General features: G+C 38.8%; 1 protein-coding gene across 2 annotated transcripts in view; it reads left to right on the top strand.

Moving 5' to 3' along the window:
• The window catches only part of LOC137421433 (matrix metalloproteinase-9), a 123,194-nt gene that overhangs the window by 43,662 nt on the left and 57,300 nt on the right, over positions 1-22,232 (top strand). For both annotated transcript variants that reach the window (XM_068107487.2, XM_068107489.2), the window contains exons 4-6: positions 857-985; positions 5,178-5,333; positions 10,049-10,222. In XM_068107487.2, coding sequence (XP_067963588.2) covers positions 857-985; positions 5,178-5,333; positions 10,049-10,222 — 459 coding nt within the window. The remainder of the gene's footprint in view (positions 1-856; positions 986-5,177; positions 5,334-10,048; positions 10,223-22,232) is intronic.

Below are 22,232 nucleotides of genomic sequence, written 5' to 3' on the forward strand. Positions count from 1 at the left end.
GCTTTCCGGAGGGGCGGAGCCAAGCCGAGCAACATATATATACACATCGATCATTGATCGTGAACCAAAAAATATAATAAATTACTGATGGTTTCAGAGTTATGACGTTTTTAAGCATGAACCTTTAAAACCGAGCCCCTCCCTCATTTTTGATCCAATCGAGGGGACACTTCACAAATCTGTTCAGCATATCAGTCTACTAAAATGTCCTTTTGTAATTTGCGATAGGGCACGTGGTTTGGCAGATATCGTTAATTAAACGAAAATATTTTTTTTAATGGATATCTCTTGAATCGCTAGTACCTCAGACCGTGAGTTGCTAATAATTTATATAATTCACACAGTGCAATACGTGCAGGCCGCTCCACGGAGTGACCTTGCGGGCTTATCAACGAGGCGATGCGTGACACACGTGTCTCAGCATACCTCAGATCAAGTTTGAAAACCAGCATCAACCGGCATAAATTTGCATATTCGATCATTTTTGACAAAGTTATGGCACTTTGAACTTTGGTAGGGGACATGTATTGCAGCGCAATACTCCGAATGCTTGTTTTTCAACAGTTCTGCTTGCTCTATTTCTGTTCCCGTTTGCTTTCAAATCTCAAACAGACATACGGTATTTCTAATGAAGTTGTGCTCTTCGTATATCTTGGAAATTTAAAAAAAGTTTTCCTTGCATTTGTGATTGATGACCGAGCACTACTTTTTCCAGTGATGATGTACAGCACATGCTTAAAGTGTAGCTAAATTTAGAAAAAGATTAATGAGGAAGAGAATGGATACATGTTGGAAAAGAAGAATAGACAGACTTTGCATTAACTTCTTACCAAGTTTGTACCGAATGTTCCAACAGCTCATGAAGACAATGCACCTTTCTTTCCCACCTCAAACACGATGGCGCATGCTTACCCTCCTGGGAAGGATATTGGAGGTGACATCCATTTCAACGATGCCTTTGTTTGGGCAAATGGAAATATTCCTGGTGAGAAACTTTTTCAATGACATTGCACATAAGGGTTGAGGAATTTCTAGATAGAGTTAATAGTTGCTTTTTCAAAACAGTTTGGATATTAGTTCAACCAATGTAGCAGCAATAATCTTATAAGCCTTGGTTTCCACGGCGTTAAAATGGGCAAGATGTGAGGCAGGGGAGCCAGCCCAGAGGAGAGAGCAGTACTTCATCAAGCTGTAGATGAGGCCATGCCAGTGGATAGGAGTTCATGTGTGCCGAGGAAGAACTTTGTATGACGGAGGATGCCCAGTGGCTTTTTTTGGATGCTAACTTTGAAATGTGGTTTCCCAAGAAAGATCATGGCTGATAGTGCGTCTTAGTTTAACATTTTTTTTTTTTTTTTTTGTATACAGGTTCGAGGCTCGTGGAAGCGAACGAGCATTTATCAAACAAAAAATTAAACAGACACACAAAGTATATAATAAGGGGAGCGGTAGACAAGATGGGGAGAGAAGGGGAAGCACAAACACAACATTTGAGAGCAGGGACATCGGGAGATCTGTGGGAGGGAGAGGGTTTGGGGGGAGGAGGCATGGGAAGGGGGGGGGGGGGGAGAAGTATAAAACACAAGGACACCAAGGACTTCCAGGAAAGAAGTTTGTATTTCAAAAAAGTGGATCTGGGGTGAAATTAGCGGGGTAGAAAAGATCAAGGTTTTGGATGGGGGAAGATAAGAGATGATGGTGAACAGCTGTCTTAAAGACCTGGAGGGTGGAGGGAGGAGTGCGATTGAAGCGAGTGAGGGAGTTTGTTCCAGAGGCGGGAGAAAAGAGAAATGAAGGAGTGAAGGTGAGCAGAGAGTCTTGATGAACTGAATCATGAATGACTGAACTTAGTCAAGAGGATTGTTAAGAAAGTAGATGGGAGGGTTTGCCAGATGGTACTTTTGGAGAGAGACAGTGAGAGTGTGAGATTGGTCAGGATTGGAAGACATGTTCCAAGTGTTTCACCACCTTGTGATTTTGTCAAGGTCTGAATATAGGGAAGAGGCTGCAGCGTTCCTGTCTGAAGGATGAGGGATGTCATGGCAGAAGGTGGAGTCATCAGCCAATCGATAAAAATAATTTTCCAGAGAATCACAGTTAATTTATGAAGATTAGGAATAGGACTGGACCCAGAACACTGCCTTGGGGTACTCCAGCCTTGACAAAGAGAGGACATGAAAGGATTCTGTTGAGAGCCACACGTTGGCTACGAGAGCAGAGGAATACATTAAGCCATGTGTGCAGTTGGCCATGGATGCCACATGCAGAAAGTTTGCAGAGTACAACAGGTTGCCAGACTGTATCGAAAGCATGAGATATATCCAAAGAGACGGCCATGATCTCATGTCTGACATTGATGTCCTTTTTTTTTTCTTTTTTTTTGTATACAAGATCGAGGCTCGTGAAAGAGCGAACATTAATCACACTGAAAGACAAACCGACACATAAAACATATAACATCGGGAGCGGTAGACAAGATGGGGAGAGAGGGGAAAGGACACAAACACAACATTTGAGAGCAGGGACCGAGAGACATGGAGACATCGAGAGATCTGTGAGAGGGAGAGGGCTTTAGGGGCGGGGCATGGGAAGGGGGGGGGGTGGGAGAGGTATAAAACATATGGACACTGCCAGGACTTCCAGGAAAGAAGTTGGAATTTCAAACAAGGTGGATCTGGGGTGAATTATCGGGGGTAGAAAAGATCAAGGTTTTGGATGGGGGAAGATAAGAGATGGTGGTGAACAGCTGTTTTAAAGACCTAGAGGGAGGAGTGGGATTGAAGAGAGTGAGGGAGTTTGTTCCAGAGGTGGGAGAAAAGAGGAATGAAAGAGTGAAGGTGAGCAGAGAGCCGAGATTTCGGCAGTTTAACCATCAGAGGGTTGCTGGCAGATCTTGTGCGACCTGTAGGAATATTTGGGGGACAGAGCACAGAGAGAGCTGGGGGAGCAAGGCCGGAGAGGAGTCGGTAGAAGACAGAAAGACCACCAACCTGCCTGCGGTGAGTGAGTGAAAGGCCCTCAGTTAGCTTCATCGCGGGAGATTCCAATAATTCTGAAAGCTTTGGTTTCAACAGCGTGAAGACGAGCTAGGTGTGAGGCAGGAGCACCAGCCCAGAAGGGAGAGCAGTATTCCATTGAGCTGCGGATGAAAGCCTTGTATGTGGTGAGGAGCTCAGGTGTGCCAAGGAAGGACTTCGCACGACGGAGGATGCCCAGTCGGCGACTGGCTTTGGAAGCCAGCTTGGAAATGTGGTGCTCCATCCATTGTTGGGTGATATTATATATATAATTGTATTGGGTGCATCATTTGTATAGGGTGTGTCATAAGTCAGTTTATCCCCTACAAATATTACGTGACTGCTTCTTTGGTGGGAATGTACAGTCACGTGAAAAAGTACGTACACCCCATGTAAAGTTTTGACTTGTTCAACATATTTCAACATACATCTATTTGATCTTCATTTCAACAATATTGAGAGATAAAGGTGATATAATATAACAAATATAATGAAACATTTACATTTTGTAGTCCATTGTAGAATTTAAATAAACATAAACGCAAATTTCGCATGTGGAAAAAGTAAGTACACCCCTACATTTATCACTACTTCAAATACCTAAAATTAGAATCAGGTGCACCAGCTCAGGTGCAAATGATTAGAACATCGTTAGAGAGGATCTTGGAGGAACCTGTCTTATTTAAACCTCAGACGTTCAGTTTGGTTTGCTCTTTGTTGTTGAAGTGTGCGGCGTCACCATGCCTAGATCAAAAGAGCTCTCTGAGGCCTTCAGAAAGAGGTTATAGATGCCTACGAGTCTGGGAAGGGATTTAAAAAGATCTCCAAACAATTTGAAATCAATCATTCGACTGTCCGGAAGATCATTTACAAGTGGAGAAGATTCCAAACAACTGCCAACTTGTTCAGGCCAGGCCGCCCCAGCAAGTTCAGCCCGAGAGCAGACCGCAAGATGCTGAAAGAAGTCTCTAAGAACCCCAGAATGTCATCACGGGACCTACAGGTTGCTCTTGCCACAGTTGATGTCAAAGTGCACGAGTCTACCATTAGAAAGAGGCTGCACAAATTTGATCTACATGGGAGGTGTGCCAGGAGGAAACCTTTGCTGTCCAGAAAGAACATCAGGGCAAGACTAAAGTTTGCCAATGAACACCGAGGCAAAGACCAGCACTTCTGGAACAATGTGCTCTGGACAGATGAGTCAAAGGTAGAGCTATTTGGCCACAGTACCAGAAGACGTGTTTGGCGAAAACCAGAGACAGCATTTGACCACAAGAACCTGATACCAACTGTAAAGCATGGTGGTGGAAATATTATGGTTTGGGGCAGCTTTGCTGCATCAGGGCCTGGGCAGCTCACCATCACAGAATCCACTATGAATTCTTCATTGTACCAGAGGGTGCTTGAGGATAATGTGAGGCCATCTGTCGGAAAGTTGAAGCTCATCCGAAGGTGGACCTTGCAACATGACAATGACCCTAAACATACCAGTAAATCCACCAAGGAATGGCTGAAAAGAAAGAAATGGAGGGTTCTGGAATGGCCAAGTCAAAGCCCGGATCTAAATCCCATCGAGATGTTGTGGGGGGATTTGAAACGAGCTGTGCATGCAAGAAACCCCTCAAGCATCGCACAGATGAAAGAATTCTGCTTGGAGGAGTGGGCAAAAATTTCTCCCAGTCGATGTCAGAGACTGGTAGACAGTTATAAGAAACACCTTCTTGAGGTTGTTTCTGCCAAAGGGGGCAATTCCACCTATTAGAGCCAAGGGTGTCCTTACTTTTTCCACATGCGAAATTTGCATTTATGTTTATTTAAATTATACAATGGACTACAAAATGTAAATGTTTCATGATATTTGTTATATTATATCACCTTTATCTGTCAATATTGTTGAAATGAAGATCAAATAGCTGTATGTTGAAATATGTTGAAAAAGTCAAAACTTTACATGGGGTGTACTTACTTTTTCACGTGACTGTATGTGTATTACATATCGGGGGAAGCGCAACACCCTGTAATTGGTGATAATGAAGAGATGTTTTTAGATAATAAAGGGTTGAGACAAAATAAGTGCAGATGAGTTTTTCAGCAGAAATGTAGAAACTTAAAATTTGGCAAAATTAGTTTTGATCTTTTTTTTTTTTACAATTCCCACAGTGGTGCTGACATTTCCTGAAGAGAGCGTTTGTCACTTTCCATTCATTTACAAGGACCAACCTCACTACGAATGCATCAAGGATGACAGGTATCCCTGGTGTGGTCTCACGGAAAATGTAGACAAGGACTGGAAGCGAGGCTGGTGTCCAGAGAAAGGTACGAACATTGGAAAAAGACTTGTAAAGCCGTCACTGATTTCACATGTGATTCAGGGATGAGTGGTTTGTGCATGTGCTGGGGGTACATTGTGGTTAGGTACAATATTGTTGTTAACATAGGTACTCTGAATAAATTCACATTGATGTGTATGGGTTGCGTATAAAGCTGTTCCTTCATTGGTTCACTTCCTTGTCTTTTACACCCATGGAGAGGCAACTCGACTTTATTATTGGTGAACCTCCATTTTTTTAGGGGGGTGAAGTTAGGAATCCCATCAAAGCGGGGTTATATAAGGGCGGAGTTATACAAGGGCGGGGTTATACAAGGGTGGGGTTACATGAGGGCGGGGTTACACGAGGGCGGAGTTATACAAGGGCGGGGTTATACAAGGGTGGGGTTACACAAAGGAGGGGTTACATGAGGGCGGGGTTACACGAGGGCGGAGTTACACAAGGACGGGATTACACAAGGGCAGGGTTACACAAGGGCGGAGTTAGGAAACCTATCAGGGCGAGGTTATACAAGGGCATGTTTATACAAGGGCAGGGTACTACAAGGTCGGGATTACACAGGGGTGTGGTTACATGAGGGTGGGGTTATGCAAGGGTGGTGCTACACAAGGGCAGGGTTAGACAAGGGTGGGGTTACATGAGGGCGGGGTTACATGAGGGCGGAGTTTACACAATGACGGGGTTACACAAGGGCGGTGCTACACAAGGTCGGGGTTACACAAGGGTGGGGTTACATGAGGGCGGAGTTACACAAGGACTGGGTTACATGAGGACGGAGTTACACAAGGATGGGGTTACACAAGGGCAGTGCTACACAAGGTCGGGGTTACACAAGGGTGGGGTTACATGAGGGCGGGGTTACATGAGGGCGGAGTTTACACAATGACGGGGTTACAGAAGGGCGGTGCTACACAAGGTCGGGATTACACAAGGGTGGGGTTACATGAGGGCAGGGTTACACAAGGGCGGAGTTAGGAAACCTATCAGGGCGAGGTTATACAGGGCGTGTTTATACAAGGGCAGGGTAATACAAGGTCGGGGTTACACAAGGGTGTGGTTACACAAGGGTGTGGTTACACAAGGGTGTGGTTACATGAGGGTGGGGTTATGCAAGGGTGGTGCTACACAAGGGCAGGGTTATACAAGGGTGGGGTTACATGAGGGCGGGGTTACATGAGGGCGGAGTTTACACAATGACGGGGTTACACAAGGGCGGTGCTACACAAGGTCGGGGTTACACAAGGGTGGGGTTACATTAGGGCGGGGTTACATGAGGACGGAGTTACACAAGGATGGGGTTACACAAGGGCAGGGTTATACAAGGGCGTGTTTATACAAGGGCAGGGTAATACAAGGTCGGGGTTACACAAGGGTGTGGTTACACAAGGGTGTGATTACACAAGGGTGGGGTTATGCAAGGGTGGTGCTACACAAGGGCAGGGTTATACAAGGGTGGGGTTATACAAGGGTGGGGTTATACAAGGGCGTGTTTATACAAGCGCAGGGTAATACAAGGTCGGGGTTACACAAGGGTGTGGTTACACAAGGGTGTGGTTACACAAGGGTGTGGTTACACAAGGGTTGGGTTATGCAAGGGTGGTGCTACACAAGGGCAGGGTTATACAAGGGTGGGGTTATACAAGGGTGGGGTTATACAAGGGCGTGTTTATACAAGCGCAGGGTAATACAAGGTCGGGGTTACACAAGGGTGTGGTTACACAAGGGTGTGATTACACAAGGGTGGGGTTATGCAAGGGTGGTGCTACACAAGGGCAGGGTTATACAAGGGTGGGGTTATACAAGGGTGGGGTTATACAAGGGCGTGTTTATACAAGCGCAGGGTAATACAAGGTCGGGGTTACACAAGGGTGTGGTTACACAAGGGTGTGGTTACACAAGGGTGTGGTTACACAAGGGTTGGGTTATGCAAGGGTGTGGTTACACAAGGGCAGGGTTATACAAGGGTGGGGTTATACAAGGGTGGGGTAATACAAGGGCGGTGCTACACAAGGGCAGGGTTATACAAGGGTGGGGTTACATGAGGGCAGGGTTACATGAGGACGGAGTTACACAAGGATGGGGTTACACAAGGGCGTGTTTATACAAGAGCAGGGTAATACAAGGTCGGGGTTACACAAGGGTGTGGTTACACAAGGGTGTGGTTACACAAGGGTGGGGTTATGCAAGGGCGGTGCTATACAAGGGCAGGGTTATACAAGGGTGGGGTTATACAAGGGTGGGGTTATACAAGGGCATGGTTATACAAGGGTGGGGTTACATGATGGTGGGGTTACATGAGGGCAGTGTTATACAAGGGTGGGGTTATGCAAGGGCGGGGTTATACAAGGGCATGGTTATACAAGGACGGCGTTACACAAGGGCAGGGTTATACAAGGGTGGGGTTATACAAGGGTGGGGTTATGCAAGGGCGGTGCTATACAAGGGCGGTGCTACACAAGGGCGGGGTTACACAAAGGTGGGGTTACATGAGGGCGGGGTTACATGAGGGCGGGGTTACATGAGGGCGGAGTTACACAAGGACGGGGTTACACAAGGGCAGGGTTATACAAGGGCGGAGTAAGGAAACCTATCAAAGCGAGGTTATACAAGGGCGTGGTTATACAAGGACGGGGTTACACAAGGGCGGAGTTAGGAAACCTATCAGGGCGAGGCTAAACAAGGGCGTGTTTATACATGGGCGGGGTTACACAAAGGCGGGGTTACAGGGGCGGGGTTACACGAGGGCGGAGTTACACAAGGACGGGATTACACAAGGGCAGGGTTACACAAGGGCGGAGTTGGGAAACCTATCAGGGTGACAAGGGCGTGTTTATACAAGGGCAGGGTAATACAAGGTCGGGGTTACACTAGGGCGTGGTTACACAAGGGTGGGGTTATGCAGGGGCGGTGCTACACAAGGACAGGGTTATACAAGGGTGGGGTTACATGAGGGCAGGGTTATACAAGGGTGGGGTTATGCAAGGGCGGAGTTACACAAGGACGGGATTACACAAGGGCGGAGTTAGGAAACCTATCAGGGCGAGGCTATACAAGGGCGTGGTTATACAAGGACGGAGTTACACAAGGGCGAGGTTATACAAGGATGGGGTTGCACAAGGGCAGGGTTATACAAGGACGGGGTTGCACAAGGGCGAGGTAATACAAGGACGGGGTTGCACAAGGGCAGGGTCATACAAGGGCGGGGTCATACAAGGGCGGAGTTATACAAGGGTGGGGTTATACAAGGGCAGAGTTATACAAGGGTGGGGTTATACAAGGGCAGAGTTATACAAGGGTCGGGTTATACAAGGGCAGAGTTATACAAGGAAGCCTATCTAGAATGCAATTCAAAAGTAAATAATTTTTTGAAGAAAAAAAGTACGGATGGCTTAGAATACCAAAAGTAAAGAAACAACGTAAAGATTATTGCATTAAAATGACAAAATGTGATAATACTTTTGATATAGCAATGCCTATGTAAGTAACACCAACTGGTGAGGCATGTCTACATTCACCAATGAGGTTTTATCCTCCATATCTCTGTGAGCTAATGCAACCCATGTTGGGAAAGGGCAGGACAATGTTGAATGGCATCATCATTAAAAGGCCACACACACACCTGCCTTGCTGAAATTACGTAAAACATTTTGATCAGCAGAGTAATAGTTGTTCATGAAGTGTGTACAGTTTGGTGACATTTGTGGATGCCAATGTTCCTCTCACATTGGACTTCAAAGAAATCAGAGACACAAACATACCAACTACAGGTGAGATCCATTGTTGGTGACAGGTTACTCCAACAACGCAGTTGAGTTACCAATGGACAAGAGTATTCAATATGAGACTTTCCAAATGACTTAATCTGCCCCAGTATGTTCGGCGTGCATGCGCAGAAACCCGTAGAAATAGAAATCTTCAGCGCATGTGAACTCCTATAGTGCGTGCATGGTTAGGATTATTACTACCTAACATGGCTCACAAAGCTTCTAAAAAAAGCTGAAAATACTTGGAAAAATACCTGAAAGAAAGCACAATGAAAGAGCTGGATGGAGACACTGTATCTGGTTTGGGTGTTGCTGAATACTGATGGACAGGTCATATCTGAGGCTTGCGAATCGACAGGGTAATTTTAAAATCAACTTTTAAAATGAGGATATTTACTATTAATTTACTAAAAGAAGTGTGTGCGTGTGCCTGTCGCCACTCACTTGTATTAACAGGATATTGTAGGAACTCGACACCTCGCATCCACTGATATTTCTCGTATTTCTATATATTTTCGCGATGCCGATTTGCATCCATAAACACAACAATTATGATTTATCACTTAGGAATTGCTACTCTTTCGTGTAAATGCTGAGAATTATGTTTAAAAGACGACGTGTTTGAATAACGCATTTTGCCCTAGCAACGGCCCACGCTAGCAGAAGCGAGTCACTGAAAATGCACACTCCGCGCATGCGTAAAGGGCCTCGTTTCGCATTCATACATCATTTCAAAAGTTCTGTATCAATTTCGATTATTTGACCAGAGAAATCTACATGGATTTGAGGAGCATTTATAAATAAAGCCATAACCAAAAGAACATAAGTTCGTCAAGCTGTAAAGCAAAATATTGTCTGTGTTGTGAAGAAATGAGGTGATGAGAAATGCTGAACTATGTGAAACATTGAAAGTGGTATTTGTGATGGTCTACCACAGGATTGCTGACATATGGTGGAAATGGCCTTGGCTTTCCATGTGTCTTTCCCTTTCTTTATGGTGGCACCTGGCACAAAAACTGTCTCCAAGACCAATATGATGGCGGCTACAGCTGGTGTTCCACCACCTCCAACTATGACGTGGATCAGAAGCATGGGATCTGCCCAGAACCTTGTATGTTGTTTAGCTTTACAGGATTTTACTCCTGCGCATCATTAAAGCAATAATACAATAACTGGCAATTTCATTACTATTTAATTATCTCCCAATTATATATATTTTAAAACTTTAAGAAAATGACTTGGGGGTTAATGAAGGGGTTAATTAGATAGTTATTTCATATTGTTCGTACAAAGCATCTAGTAGCACACTGTATAGAAGCTGCTAGAATCATGTGCACAGTGAATGCCCTTTCACCCGAAGCACTGTTTGTGTCTGTCTTCTTTCCCTTTGTCCCTCTGCAATTAATGTCCCTTAATAGTTTTCCTCTTGTGTCATCCTATTCGATAATTGCCTTCTGTGTGTTAACCAGAAGCAAATGGCGTATCAACGTGTATTACTCTCGGGTGCTACCAAACAAATGGCACGTCCATATGTGTAATGTCCATTGAGGGTGGGGACCCATGGCATATGATGTAAAGGCCATGGTTATTTACACGATTGTAGCAGCGACAGAAAGATTGCAGGTAAAGGTTGTTGGTGGGAGGACTAGGTAGCTGTAGAACACACAGCTGGCAGGAACAAACTGCACCGTATCGTGGGTGAAAAACCACCTTTGTACACATCTTCCTTTTTCCAGCCACTCTTCGTGATTAATTTTTCTCACTATTTCTCATTATTGAAGCAAATTCGTGTTTCTCACTATTTATATGAATATTGTTTAAAATGATATTTGGAGACGAGTTTTTCTCACTATTTACACAGAGAAAGATTGTTTAAAATGATTTTTGGAGACGAGTTGTTCTCACTATTTATATAGAGAAAGATTGTTTAAAATGATATTTGGAGACGAGTTTTTCTCACTATTTATATAGAGAAAGATTGTTTGAAATGATATTTGGAGATGAGTTTTTCTCACTATTTATGTCGTGAAAGATTGTTGAAAATGATTTTTGGAGACGAGTTTTTCTCACTATTTACAAAGAGAAAGATTGTTTAAAATGATATTAGGAGATGAGTTTTTCTCACTATTTATGTCGTGAAATATTGTTGAAAATGATTTTTGGAGACGAGTTTTTGTCACTATTTATATAGAGAAAGATTGTTTGAAATGATTTTTGGAGACGAGTTTTTCTCACTATTTACAAAGAGAAAGATTGTTAAAAATGATTTTTGGAGACGAGTTTTTCTCACTATTTACAAAGAGAAAGATTGTTTGAAATGATTTTTGGAGACGAGTTTTTCTCACTATTTACAAAGAGAAAGATTGTTTGAAATGATTTTTGGAGACGAGTTTTTCTCACTATTTACAAAGAGAAAGATTGTTGAAAATGATTTTTGGAGACGAGTTTTTGTCACTATTTATATAGAGAAAGATTGTTTAAAATGATATTTGGAGATGAGTTTTTCTCACTATTTATGTCGTGAAAGATTGTTGAAAATGATTTTTGGAGACGAGTTTTTGTCACTATTTATATAGAGAAAGATTGTTTGAAATGATTTTTGGAGACGAGTTTTTCTCACTATTTACAAAGAGAAAGATTGTTAAAAATGATTTTTGGAGACGAGTTTTTCTCACTATTTACAAAGAGAAAGATTGTTTAAAATGATATTTGGAGATGAGTTTTTCTCACTATTTATGTCGTGAAAGATTGTTGAAAATGATTTTTGGAGACGAGTTTTTGTCACTATTTATATAGAGAAAGATTGTTTGAAATGATTTTTGGAGACGAGTTTTTCTCACTATTTACAAAGAGAAAGATTGTTAAAAATGATTTTTGGAGACGAGTTTTTCTCACTATTTACAAAGAGAAAGATTGTTTGAAATGATTTTTGGAGACGAGTTTTTCTCACTATTTACAAAGAGAAAGATTGTTTGAAATGATTTTTGGAGACGAGTTTTTCTCACTATTTATATAGAGAAAGATTGTTTAAAATGATATTTGGAGATGAGTTTTTCTCACTATTTATATAGAGAAAGATTGTTTGAAATGATTTTTGGAGACGAGTTTTTCTCACTATTTATGTCGTGAAAGATTGTTGAAAATGATATTTGGAGATGAGTTTTTCTCACTATTTATATAGAGAAAGATTGTTTGAAATGATTTTTGGAGACGAGTTTTTCTCACTATTTACAAAGAGAAAGATTGTTAAAAATGATTTTTGGAGACGAGTTTTTCTCACTATTTACAAAGAGAAAGATTGTTTAAAATGATATTTGGAGATGAGTTTTTCTCACTATTTATGTCGTGAAAGATTGTTGAAAATGATTTTTGGAGACGAGTTTTTGTCACTATTTATATAGAGAAAGATTGTTTGAAATGATTTTTGGAGACGAGTTTTTCTCACTATTTACAAAGAGAAAGATTGTTAAAAATGATTTTTGGAGACGAGTTTTTCTCACTATTTACAAAGAGAAAGATTGTTTGAAATGATTTTTGGAGACGAGTTTTTCTCACTATTTACAAAGAGAAAGATTGTTTGAAATGATTTTTGGAGACGAGTTTTTCTCACTATTTATATAGAGAAAGATTGTTTAAAATGATATTTGGAGATGAGTTTTTGCCACTATTTACAAAGAGAAAGATTGTTTGAAATGATATTTGGAGACGAGTTTTTCTCACTATTTATATAGAGAAAGATTGTTTAAAATGATATTTGGAGACGAGTTTTTCTCACTATTTACAAAGAGAAAGATTGTTTAAAATGATATTTGGAGATGAGTTTTTGCCACTATTTACAAAGAGAAAGATTGTTTGAAATGATATTTGGAGACGAGTTTTTCTCACTATTTATATAGAGAAAGATTGTTTAAAATGATATTTGGAGACGAGTTTTTCTCACTATTTACAAAGAGAAAGATTGTTTGAAATGATATTTGGAGACGAGTTTTTCTCACTATTTATATAGAGAAAGATTGTTCAAAATGATATTTGGAGACGAGTTTTTCTCACTATTTACAAAGAGAAAGATTGTTTAAAATGATATTTGGAGACGACTTTTTCTCACTATTTACAAAGAGAAAGATTGTTTAAAATGATATTTGGAGATGAGTTTTTGCCACTATTTACAAAGAGAAAGATTGTTTGAAATGATATTTGGAGACGAGTTTTTCTCAATATTTATATAGAGAAAGATTGTTCAAAATGATATTTGGAGACGAGTTTTTCTCACTATTTACAAAGAGAAAGATTGTTTAAAATGATATTTGGAGACGAGTTTTTCTCACTATTTACAAAGAGAAAGATTGTTTCAAATGATATTTGGAGATGAGTTTTTCTCACTATTTACAAAGAGAAAGATTGTTTGAAATGATATTTGGAGACGAGTTTTTCTCACTATTTATATAGAGAAAGATTGTTTAAAATGATATTTGGAGACGAGTTTTTCTCACTATTTACAAAGAGAAAGATTGTTTAAAATGATTTTTGGAGACGAGTTTTTCTCACTATTTATATAGAGAAAGATTGTTTAAAATGATATTTGGAGACGAGTTTTTCTCACTATTTACAAACAGAAAGATTGTTTGAAATGATTTTTGGAGACGAGTTTTTCTCACTATTTATATAGAGAAAGATTGTTTAAAATGATATTTGGAGATGAGTTTTTGCCACTATTTACAAAGAGAAAGATTGTTTGAAATGATATTTGGAGACGAGTTTTTCTCACTATTTATATAGAGAAAGATTGTTTAAAATGATATTTGGAGACGAGTTTTTCTCACTATTTACAAAGAGAAAGATTGTTTAAAATGATATTTGGAGATGAGTTTTTGCCACTATTTACAAAGAGAAAGATTGTTTGAAATGATATTTGGAGACGAGTTTTTCTCACTATTTATATAGAGAAAGATTGTTTAAAATGATATTTGGAGACGAGTTTTTCTCACTATTTACAAAGAGAAAGATTGTTTGAAATGATATTTGGAGACGAGTTTTTCTCACTATTTATATAGAGAAAGATTGTTCAAAATGATATTTGGAGACGAGTTTTTCTCACTATTTACAAAGAGAAAGATTGTTTAAAATGATATTTGGAGACGACTTTTTCTCACTATTTACAAAGAGAAAGATTGTTTAAAATGATATTTGGAGATGAGTTTTTGCCACTATTTACAAAGAGAAAGATTGTTTGAAATGATATTTGGAGACGAGTTTTTCTCACTATTTATATAGAGAAAGATTGTTCAAAATGATATTTGGAGACGAGTTTTTCTCACTATTTACAAAGAGAAAGATTGTTTAAAATGATATTTGGAGACGAGTTTTTCTCACTATTTACAAAGAGAAAGATTGTTTCAAATGATATTTGGAGATGAGTTTTTCTCACTATTTACAAAGAGAAAGATTGTTTGAAATGATATTTGGAGACGAGTTTTTCTCACTATTTATATAGAGAAAGATTGTTTAAAATGATATTTGGAGACGAGTTTTTCTCACTATTTACAAAGAGAAAGATTGTTTAAAATGATATTTGGAGACGAGTTTTTCTCACTATTTATATAGAGAAAGATTGTTTAAAATGATATTTGGAGACGAGTTTTTCTCACTATTTACAAAGAGAAAGATTGTTAAAAATGATTTTTGGAGACGAGTTTTTCTCACTATTTACAAAGAGAAAGATTGTTTGAAATGATTTTTGGAGACGAGTTTTTCTCACTATTTACAAAGAGAAAGATTGTTTGAAATGATTTTTGGAGACGAGTTTTTCTCACTATTTACAAAGAGAAAGATTGTTGAAAATGATTTTTGGAGACGAGTTTTTGTCACTATTTATATAGAGAAAGATTGTTTAAAATGATATTTGGAGATGAGTTTTTCTCACTATTTATGTCGTGAAAGATTGTTGAAAATGATTTTTGGAGACGAGTTTTTGTCACTATTTATATAGAGAAAGATTGTTTGAAATGATTTTTGGAGACGAGTTTTTCTCACTATTTACAAAGAGAAAGATTGTTAAAAATGATTTTTGGAGACGAGTTTTTCTCACTATTTACAAAGAGAAAGATTGTTTAAAATGATATTTGGAGATGAGTTTTTCTCACTATTTATGTCGTGAAAGATTGTTGAAAATGATTTTTGGAGACGAGTTTTTGTCACTATTTATATAGAGAAAGATTGTTTGAAATGATTTTTGGAGACGAGTTTTTCTCACTATTTACAAAGAGAAAGATTGTTAAAAATGATTTTTGGAGACGAGTTTTTCTCACTATTTACAAAGAGAAAGATTGTTTGAAATGATTTTTGGAGACGAGTTTTTCTCACTATTTACAAAGAGAAAGATTGTTTGAAATGATTTTTGGAGACGAGTTTTTCTCACTATTTATATAGAGAAAGATTGTTTAAAATGATATTTGGAGATGAGTTTTTCTCACTATTTATATAGAGAAAGATTGTTTGAAATGATTTTTGGAGACGAGTTTTTCTCACTATTTATGTCGTGAAAGATTGTTGAAAATGATATTTGGAGATGAGTTTTTCTCACTATTTATATAGAGAAAGATTGTTTGAAATGATTTTTGGAGACGAGTTTTTCTCACTATTTACAAAGAGAAAGATTGTTAAAAATGATTTTTGGAGACGAGTTTTTCTCACTATTTACAAAGAGAAAGATTGTTTAAAATGATATTTGGAGATGAGTTTTTCTCACTATTTATGTCGTGAAAGATTGTTGAAAATGATTTTTGGAGACGAGTTTTTGTCACTATTTATATAGAGAAAGATTGTTTGAAATGATTTTTGGAGACGAGTTTTTCTCACTATTTACAAAGAGAAAGATTGTTAAAAATGATTTTTGGAGACGAGTTTTTCTCACTATTTACAAAGAGAAAGATTGTTTGAAATGATTTTTGGAGACGAGTTTTTCTCACTATTTACAAAGAGAAAGATTGTTTGAAATGATTTTTGGAGACGAGTTTTTCTCACTATTTATATAGAGAAAGATTGTTTAAAATGATATTTGGAGATGAGTTTTTGCCACTATTTACAAAGAGAAAGATTGTTTGAAATGATATTTGGAGACGAGTTTTTCTCACTATTTATATAGAGAAAGATTGTTTAAAATGATATTTGGAGACGAGTTTTTCTCACTATTTACAAAGAGAAAGATTGTTTAAAATGATATTTGGAGATGAGTTTTTGCCACTATTTACAAAGAGAAAGATTGTTTGAAATGATATTTGGAGACGAGTTTTTCTCACTATTTATATAGAGAAAGATTGTTTAAAATGATATTTGGAGACGAGTTTTTCTCACTATTTACAAAGAGAAAGATTGTTTGAAATGATATTTGGAGACGAGTTTTTCTCACTATTTATATAGAGAAAGATTGTTCAAAATGATATTTGGAGACGAGTTTTTCTCACTATTTACAAAGAGAAAGATTGTTTAAAATGATATTTGGAGACGACTTTTTCTCACTATTTACAAAGAGAAAGATTGTTTAAAATGATATTTGGAGATGAGTTTTTGCCACTATTTACAAAGAGAAAGATTGTTTGAAATGATATTTGGAGACGAGTTTTTCTCAATATTTATATAGAGAAAGATTGTTCAAAATGATATTTGGAGACGAGTTTTTCTCACTATTTACAAAGAGAAAGATTGTTTAAAATGATATTTGGAGACGAGTTTTTCTCACTATTTACAAAGAGAAAGATTGTTTCAAATGATATTTGGAGATGAGTTTTTCTCACTATTTACAAAGAGAAAGATTGTTTGAAATGATATTTGGAGACGAGTTTTTCTCACTATTTATATAGAGAAAGATTGTTTAAAATGATATTTGGAGACGAGTTTTTCTCACTATTTACAAAGAGAAAGATTGTTTAAAATGATTTTTGGAGACGAGTTTTTCTCACTATTTATATAGAGAAAGATTGTTTAAAATGATATTTGGAGACGAGTTTTTCTCACTATTTACAAACAGAAAGATTGTTTGAAATGATTTTTGGAGACGAGTTTTTCTCACTATTTATATAGAGAAAGATTGTTTAAAATGATATTTGGAGATGAGTTTTTGCCACTATTTACAAAGAGAAAGATTGTTTGAAATGATATTTGGAGACGAGTTTTTCTCACTATTTATATAGAGAAAGATTGTTTAAAATGATATTTGGAGACGAGTTTTTCTCACTATTTACAAAGAGAAAGATTGTTTAAAATGATATTTGGAGATGAGTTTTTGCCACTATTTACAAAGAGAAAGATTGTTTGAAATGATATTTGGAGACGAGTTTTTCTCACTATTTATATAGAGAAAGATTGTTTAAAATGATATTTGGAGACGAGTTTTTCTCACTATTTACAAAGAGAAAGATTGTTTGAAATGATATTTGGAGACGAGTTTTTCTCACTATTTATATAGAGAAAGATTGTTCAAAATGATATTTGGAGACGAGTTTTTCTCACTATTTACAAAGAGAAAGATTGTTTAAAATGATATTTGGAGACGACTTTTTCTCACTATTTACAAAGAGAAAGATTGTTTAAAATGATATTTGGAGATGAGTTTTTGCCACTATTTACAAAGAGAAAGATTGTTTGAAATGATATTTGGAGACGAGTTTTTCTCACTATTTATATAGAGAAAGATTGTTCAAAATGATATTTGGAGACGAGTTTTTCTCACTATTTACAAAGAGAAAGATTGTTTAAAATGATATTTGGAGACGAGTTTTTCTCACTATTTACAAAGAGAAAGATTGTTTCAAATGATATTTGGAGATGAGTTTTTCTCACTATTTACAAAGAGAAAGATTGTTTGAAATGATATTTGGAGACGAGTTTTTCTCACTATTTATATAGAGAAAGATTGTTTAAAATGATATTTGGAGACGAGTTTTTCTCACTATTTACAAAGAGAAAGATTGTTTAAAATGATATTTGGAGACGAGTTTTTCTCACTATTTATATAGAGAAAGATTGTTTAAAATGATATTTGGAGACGAGTTTTTCTCACTATTTATATAGACAAAGATTGTTTGAAATGATATTTGGAGACGAGTTTTTCTCACTATTTATATAGAGAAAGATTGTTTAAAATGATATTTGGAGATGAGTTTTTCTCACTATTTATATAGAGAAAGATTGTTTAAAATGATATTTGGAGACGAGTTTTTCTCACTATTTATATAGAGAAAGATTGTTTAAAATGATATTTGGAGATGAGTTTTTCTCACTATTTATATAGAGAAAGATTGTTTAAAATGATATTTGGAGATGAGTTTTTCTCACTATTTATATAGAGAAAGATTGTTTAAAATGATATTTGGAGACGAGTTTTTCTCACTATTTATATAGAGAAAGATTGTTTAAAATGATATTTGGAGACGAGTTTTTCTCACTATTTATATAGAGAAAGATTGTTTAAAATGATATTTGGAGATGAGTTTTTCTCACTATTTATATAGAGAAAGATTGTTTAAAATGATATTTGGAGACGAGTTTTTCTCACTATTTATATAGAGAAAGATTGTTTAAAATGATATTTGGAGACGAGTTTTTCTCACTATTTACAAAGAGAAAGATTGTTTAAAATGATATTTGGAGATGAGTTTTTCTCACTATTTATATAGAGAAAGATTGTTTAAAATGATATTTGGAGATGAGTTTTTCTCACTATTTATATAGAGAAAGATTGTTTAAAATGATATTTGGAGATGAGTTTTTGCCACTATTTACAAAGAGAAAGATTGTTTAAAATGATTTTTGGAGATGAGTTTTTCTCACTATTTACACAGAGAAAGATTGTTTGAAATGATATTTGGAGACGAGTTTTTCTGTATTTATATGGAGAAAGATTGTTTAAAATGATATTTGGAGACGAGTTTTTCTCACTATTTATATAGAGAAAGATTGTTTAAAATGATATTTGGAGACGAGTTTTTCTCACTATTTATATAGAGAAAGATTGTTCAAAATGATTTTTGGAGACGAGTTTTTCTCACTATTTATATGGAGAAAGATTGTTTGAAATGATTTTTGGAGACGAGTTTTTCTCACTATTTACAAAGAGAAAGATTGTTTAAAATGATATTTGGAGACGAGTTTTTCTCACTATTTATATAGAGAAAGATTGTTCAAAATGATATTTGGAGACGAGTTTTTCTCACTATTTACAAAGAGAAAGATTGTTTAAAATGATATTTGGAGACGAGTTTTTCTCACTATTTATATAGAGAAAGTTCGACGGTGGGAGGGATTTTCGAAGCTCCACACGGTCTCCACGTTTTTCGAAGTTAAGTCTGTTCACAATTGTATTTTGTCGAAACTGTATTTATCTTTCGGTGTGTGAAGTTATTGTGTGCAACTTTGGTTGTTTCTCGGTGTTTATCTTTCATAAATTGATCGTCTGTTTGCCGTGTCGTGTCTTGAGGCCTTGTACAGTGTGCACTGTACAACCTTGAGGCTTTGTTTTTCTCTCAGCGGTCCGTCGTTTGTGATCCAATAACTTTCGTTCTCTGTATTCCCAGGCTTTTCACCCATAGCCTACTTCCTTGTGTAAATCTCAACTCAAAAAAAAACAAAAAAAAAAAAAACATTTCCTTCTATGTTCTCATTCGTTTATTCATTCTTATTCGTTCGTTCGTTCTTCGACCACGTGTTTCTCCCCCATTTCCCCAGATAGTTTTCACTCATTAACCTTCAATGTTTACACTTTCCCCTCAAGTTATGTATTCCGTCATATTTTATAACACCTTTTTCTTCTTCTTCTTTAAAAGGCTGCTTTCGACTTGCTCACCAAATCAATTCATCCCCAAAAAAATATCCATCTCCTATAGTGCCTTTTTTCTACATTCCCTAAACTCTCCTGCACTCCATCCTCCATCCAGCGTCCTTAAACGTATTTTTAACTCGAAGGTCACAAGAAACTCATTTTGCAATAAATGTTCGTTTCCCATAAATCGTACACTTTCAAAAATCCAATCTCACCCCTCCCCTCCAAATCTTCCCCATAACCCCTCCCCTCCAAATCTTCCCCATCACCCATCCCTTTCAAATCTCCCCCCTTGCCCCCTCCCTCCTAAACTACCCCCTCACCCCTCCCCGCCAAGACGCCCCCTCGCCCCTCCCCTCCTAGACTCCTGCCTCACCCCTCCCCTCCAAATCTCCCCCATATCCCATCCCTTTCAAATCCCTCCCCTTGTCCCTTCCCTCCCAAACTCCCCCCTCACCCCTCCCCTTCAAATCTCCCCACCCTCATTGCTTCTCAATTTCCCCCCTCTCACTCCCCCTCCTCAAAGCGTCCTCCCCGCTTCTTCCCCCTTCAAACTCTCACCTCCATCTCCCCCAACCTTCTGCCTCGCTCTTCCCCCTCCTCAAATAACACCTCATTGTGGCTCACCCAATCACCATCAAACCTTTTGTCCGCCCCATCCTTCCCTTTCTCCGAGCTATTCTGAAATCTCTGACACACCTTCAACAGCTCTCCCTATCTCTTCCACCTCTTCCACATCTTACCCTACCCCTCCTCCCCCCTGTTCTGTATCTGATGCTCCCCCTTCCTCTTCATTAACGGTATGGACCTCAAACATCCGGGGCCTTCGTTCAAACTTAACTGATCTCTCCATACAGGTTGCTTCTGTCAAACCAGACGTGATCTGCTTAACAGAAACTTTCCTCCTTTATGATGTCTCTGATTCCATAGTATCTCTCCCGGGCTACTCCCTCCTCCGGTATGATAGACCTGAGCCTCGTCCTGGAGGCGGGGTTGCTATCTTTATCAAAAACTCTCTTCCTCACTCGCCCTGCACTGCACTCTCTCCACCTCACCCCCAGGAATACCTCTGGCTACGGCTTCCCCTTCGCTCCCACCTCTTGTTCATATGTGTGTTGTACCGTCCACCAAACAGTGATGACTCCATCTACATCTCGCTGTCTGATGATATGGACCAACTTCTATCTACTCATCCCAACTCTCTCTTCCTCATATGTGGTGATTTCAATTGTCACCATGCCAGTTGGCTGGGTGTGGGTACCTCTCTCACCAGCCATGGCTCTTCAGCAAAGGACTTCTGCGACTCACTGGGACTGACACAATCTGTCAATTTCCCGACCCGGATCTCAGTCAACGGAACATCTTCTCTTCTGGACTTGGTTATGACTAACTTCCCTGAAAATGTCTGCTGCTCTTCTTCTGCTCCGATCGGATCATCTGATCATGTCCTTGTTAAAGTGGACATCTCTCTGACCATCCTCAGGGAGCCTGCTCAGCGTCGACGAGTCTGGCATTTCACTCAGGCCAACTGGCACGGTCTTCAAGCAGCCATTAATCATCTGGACTGGTCTCCCATCTCTACCACCTCTGACATCAACTCATCCTGGGAATTCTTCCAAAGTAAATTGCTCTCTCTCATGCACAGATTTATCCCATCTCGTCTTCAGTTGTCATACCCTTCCTCCCGTCGATGATACACGGAATCTTGTGGTGAGGCTGTTGCCCAGAAACAACTTGCCTTCGTCTCCTGGAAAGCAAATCCAACGGAAGGAAATCTCATTCCCTTTCACAAAGCCCGAAACAAGTGTGTGTCCACCCTCAGGAGAGCCAGGAAACAATATCTCTCCGTTCGCAAGACCGAACTCTCTTATCTGTCTCCCTCTTCCAAATCCTGGTGGCGTCTGGTCAAATCCGTTTCTGGTGTTTGTTCCCCCTCCATCCCCTCCCTTACCTCAAACGGCTACACAGCTGACTCCGCACGTGAAAAAGCTGAATGCCTCAACTCTGTGTTTGCCTCTAAATCTTGTGTCCCAAACCCATCCCTCTCTGTACCCACCATACCCAGTCGTACCCTGCTGCTCCTGGACTCCGTGTCCTTTCCTCCTGACAAGGTGGAAAAGTTTCTGTCAACCCTCGACTCTGATTCTGCAACTGGACCCGACGGCATCAGCCCACGGGTCCTAAAATCCTGCTCTGCTGCTCTATCTCACCCTCTCTCTGTTCTCTTCACCCTCTCTTTTGCTCAAGGTCAACTGCCATCTGCTTGGAAATAAGTCAACATCACCGCTTTGCACAAAAAAGGTGCAAA

Source organism: Myxine glutinosa, chromosome 2 (genome assembly GCF_964187855.1).
Source record: "Myxine glutinosa chromosome 2, kmMyxGlut1.1, whole genome shotgun sequence".
In the NCBI taxonomy this organism is placed as follows: domain Eukaryota; kingdom Metazoa; phylum Chordata; class Myxini; order Myxiniformes; family Myxinidae; genus Myxine; species Myxine glutinosa.